The sequence below is a fragment of the Musca vetustissima genome, unplaced genomic scaffold, assembly GCF_032173495.1.
Source record: "Musca vetustissima isolate MV318-11 ecotype Yass unplaced genomic scaffold, APGP_CSIRO_Mvet_v1 utg28283, whole genome shotgun sequence".
Lineage (NCBI taxonomy): Eukaryota > Metazoa > Arthropoda > Insecta > Diptera > Muscidae > Musca > Musca vetustissima.
Genome location: NW_026884189.1, coordinates 108015 through 112755, shown reverse-complemented (window position 1 = coordinate 112755; position 4741 = coordinate 108015). Strand labels below are relative to the sequence as shown.

General features: G+C 36.4%; 1 protein-coding gene across 1 annotated transcript; it reads right to left on the bottom strand.

The window, feature by feature from the left end:
* Positions 1-293: 293 nt before the first annotated feature.
* LOC133331200 (zinc finger protein Noc-like) lies at positions 294-3515 on the bottom strand. The gene is made up of 2 exons (XM_061539602.1): positions 3385-3515; positions 294-1826 (listed from the first exon to the last, which is right to left on the bottom strand). The coding sequence occupies exons 1-2, from the start codon at positions 3472-3474 to the stop codon at positions 294-296; spliced, it is 1623 nt and encodes a 540-aa protein (XP_061395586.1). The 5' UTR covers positions 3475-3515.
* Between the last annotated feature and the right edge of the window lie 1226 nt (positions 3516-4741).

Here is a 4741-nt window from a genome sequence, read left to right as displayed (position 1 = left end):
GCAAGAAGTCTTTTGAAAACGCCTCCTCTAATGGCATGTCGGGCGCCATTTGCTAGCTACCGAGGAATCCCTTTTTTGTCTGCCTCCTTTGCTTATTTCTGTCTTCCTCCTTTACTTTCGTTTTTTTCTTTTTGGTATGACATTCATGAGATGGTTGTGTTTGTGGTTGTTGTTGTAAAGATCACTTTCACTAGTAGCCCCACGGCAAGTCACGGGGGTCACGGTGTTATTGCTTTTCTAGCTCAAAGCTCACACTGGCTTCACATCAAAGCTGGGCGGGTAGTGGGCGAGATTTATTGATGAACGGCCGCCGAGCCGATACGTTGACCATACATGGCATAGGGTGAGTAGTAGGGACCCAAGGCGGCAGCAGCAGCAGCGGCGGCGGGATTGAATGCACCGGGTGGACCAAATGGTGAGGCTCCAGCAGCTGCAGCCATGGCACTTGGTGGCTTGGCATAGGGATGGTAACGTGAGGCAGCAGCGGCGGCGGCAGCAGCAGACATGGGACTAAGTTGGGGAGCAGGATAACCACCTCTCAATGCCGAAGGAGGAAACAGGGAACCCAACAGCGATTGAGCTTGAGATTGGGCCAATGCAGCGGCGGCGGCAGCAGGATCTGACAAATTACCAGTGTGGGTCCTCAAATGGGTGAACAACTCATCCGAAGTTTGGAATCTCTTGCCACAATAAGCATCGCCGACAACCCAACTGCAGACATAGGGAGCGGAACGGGCAGCAGCAGCACTTGCAGCGGCGGCTGCAGCAGCCTGTGAGTAGGGATGACCTGGCGGCAAACCAGCACCGGCGCCCATCATTGCAGCCATACCATATTTCTGATGTTCACACTGCGTGCAGCCAGCAGGACAGGGAGCACCCATCAACATTTGCTGGGTATGGGCAGAGTACGGGCAGCCTGGGCAGTAGGGATCTTTGCAAATCGGCACAATAGCTTCACCACCCGTGGGAGTCTTAATACGTTGATAACTAATGTAGGGATTGGGTTGTTGACCACCTGGGCCGCCAGGATAACCACCATTGGCAGCAGCGGCAGCCAACATGGCGGCATGATGATGAGAGAAACCACCGGCGGCGAATGGAGGGCGGAAGGCAGGATTGGCGGCAGCATGTTGTTCCATACCGGGAGGACAACACAAGGCCGAGAGGGGATTCAAACCATATGGGGCACCGGCAGCCTTATAGGCAGCGGCGGCAGCAGCAGCTGCTTGGGCCATGCTGCTCATTTCCTTGGGATGTTGGGCTGACCCATTGGCATTATTCAACACCTCCATGCCGGAGCGTACAATGGGACTAGCTCCACGCTGTGAAGAACCAGCTGGTGACACAGTTTTACGGCTGGTATCATGAGGCGTGCTGGAACCACCCGATGTGGACAAATCCTGTGACTTATTGAAATTTTCCGGTGAACTATTTGACTTGTTGCGGGATGGCACACGTGTGCTCTCGCCATTATGTGATGATGCCTTTGAACTAGGACGATTCGATTCCATTTCTGTCGATGATGCGGCGGATGATTTGAAGCTATTTTGATTTTGTTGACTCAACACATTGGTTTCGTATGGCTTAAAGGCCAATTTAACTTCTGTGGTGGTCGGCGTTGTGGATTTGGGAGATTTTGCTTGTGTGGGTGATTTAGCTGATCCGGATTCTGAGCTAACGCTGGACGATGTTGAGGAGGCAGATGAGGAGGAGCCGGATTTTTTCGATTTATCCAATGCCAATAGGGGTTTAACGGCCGATGAATCGGCACCGATTTGTGAACAGGTTTGTGCCAACAATGCCAAGGGACTCTTTTTCGAATCCATCTGTAAGGTGATAAAGAGGAAAAGAGGGGGAAATTAGTATTGTGGGGATTTTTTTTAAAGGGAAATTGGAAATTTTTTTTGTAGAAAAAAATAAAATTTGAATTTGGAGCTGTTTGAAATAAAATTTTGATTTGTAAAGATAGCCGTCGGTAAATTTTAAGTGTTTTAAAAAAAAATTGAAATTATTTTGGATTAAATTTTAAATTTTAGTTTTGAAAAATTATTGAATTTTCAAAATCCTTATGGAGGGAAAAATGCCGTCGGATGCATATATATTTTTTCTGTGATTTTAAAAATATTGAAGTTTGGAATTTTGAAAGGCTGTTTCAAAGAATCTTGAATAAATACATAAAAAATTTAAATATTTTTTTTTAAATTTTTTTCAATATTTTCTTGAAATTTTTTAAATTTTTTAGGAGATTTTTTAAATTTTAGAAGTTTTGAAACTTTTAACTATTTCAAAACTTTTAACTATAAAATTTCAAATATTTTTTTTAATTATTAAATATTAAAAAAAATTGAATATTTGTTTTAAATGTTTTCAATACTTCCATTAAAAATAATGTAAAAAACTCAACGTTTCCAAATAGTGGAGTCCTTTAAAGATATTTTTATCAAGTATTTTTCAAACAAAAAATTCCTTATTTTTAAAATAAAAACAAAATATCAAAATATTTTGAATTTTTTTAACTTAAAAAATCAAATTTGAGATATTGAAAAATTATTAAAAATTTTTAATTTTCAAAATGTCTTAATTTTTTTTTAACTAACAAAAAAATATTTTGAAAATTTAAAATTGAAAATGAATTTGAAAAATATTGAAAAAAAATTCCAATATATTTTTCAATGAATGGTACATTTTTTTAGATTTTTCAAATTTGTTCAATATTTTCGTTTAATATTTTTAGGTTTTTAATTTTCATTGATTATTTTTCAAATCAGACTTTTTAAAAATTTATTATTAAAAAAATTATTATCAAATATATTTTTTGACTCTCAAAATGTTTCTTAAGACGGAAATTATTTTTGGGATAATTTTTTTGGGCTCTTAAAATTTGTAATATTTTCCTATCCAAAATGTGTATATCTTCCAAACATAACAAAAAAATATTTAGATTTTCAAAATATTTTTTTTCTGATTTTAGATATTTTGTATAGGAAATTGTTGTTTTGAAATTTTAAATTTCCAACATTCCGATTTCATTTTTTTTTTAATTTCATAATCCGTTTAATTTGTAATATTCGAATGTCCTTTCGGAATTATTTTAAAACTATTTTATTTTTTAAAATTTTCTTCAATATCTCATTTTTTAATTAATTTTTCTTTTTTGAAATGTTTTTATTTTCCAATTTCGGAAATATTTAAGTTTTTTCCATTTGTAATTTATGTTTTACTCTTTCAAAACTTTGAAAATTTTTATTTTGTTATTAATTTTTTAAATTAAATGTCCAAACCAAAAATTTCAAATTTTTTCCTAGGCTCCAAGACTATTTTTATTTTATTTTTTGTATTTTTACAATTGTTGGGTTTTAGTTTTTTTTTAGTAAAAATACTAACCGTTGTTTGCATTGGAGCCAAATAATCGGGTTGTAAATATTGGTTGTTGCCGATGGTAACAACACCACCGCCACCTTCTAAAACAACCATGATGATGCTGAGTTTGAGGTTTTAAAAACTGGAACTAATCCACAAAATTGTAAGGCTTGCAGCGAAGAGCAGCAGCAGGAATGGTAATCCACAAAGAAGTTGGTTTGAAGAATCAGCAAAAAACTTTATAAAATTTTTTGCCTTGATAATCCACAAAATATGGCTGATTTATTAAATTTTTTATTCACTTGATTTAGTTTTCACTTTCACTTTTTTCTGTGTTTATTTTTTTTAATTTTATCAATAATTTTTTTTATTGATAGTTGGTGTTATCTTTCTTTCTTTATTTTTTTTTTAATTTGAAAGTTGTCTTATTTTCTTTCCGTTATTGTAAAGCTTCCGCTTTGAACGACTCTTTTTCTCTTATTGAAATGAAATATTTTTTTCTTTATTTCAATATTTTATTTTTTCTTTGCTGAGAACCGTTTTAGCTTTCAGGAGGGGTTTTTTTTTCTTTATTTTGTAGTCGGTTTTTCTATTTTCCGAAAACGTCTGAACGCTACGACAGTTGAACTCGAACTGATTTCTTGGCCAACGGACACAAGAGTACCTTACCTCGGCGAGAATTTCAAATGGTAAGACAAACGCAGCAGTGCTCACAAATATTTAATTAGGCAGAGAATAAATGTTGAGAGAGTTGAACACACAAGCAGAGAGATAAGGCAACAATGCACACATACTCTCTTGTTCTCTGCAACTCAACGGCTAACAATGCAATGCATTTACATTTTGACTACTCAAAACCTGCTTCTGTGTGTTTACCTTACGACCATATTCATCACTAAAGGGTGAAAGAGAAAGATATACATTGTTCTCCCTTTCATTTGTAGAGTAATTTTCAAATATGGCGTCCGGAACAGCCAATCATTTCGCATGCGCCTAAAACGGCACACACGCACACACACAGTAAAGGCATGTATTGTCAATCAACAGCATTACGCCATGAAGCAAACAGGTTTTACAACAATCGTGTGCTCTCTCAGGAAACGGAAAGAGTTTGTCTCTCTCTCCTTACCGAAATTCTAACGGAATTTACTCAGCTAACAGCACTAGTTTAGTGAACACTTATCTCTACTCTTTCCGGTAAACCACCAATCACATTGAGGCATTCGGTGGATTTCTTTGCAACGGCAACCCGTACTATTGGGGTTACCCTTGTCATTACCCATAATACTATGGGAAAAGAGCAACTGGTAGCAAAAATTTGTTCATTGAGAATAGCTCTCTTGTTCAATTTTCTATACAAATTGTTTGAATTTTCTCATTA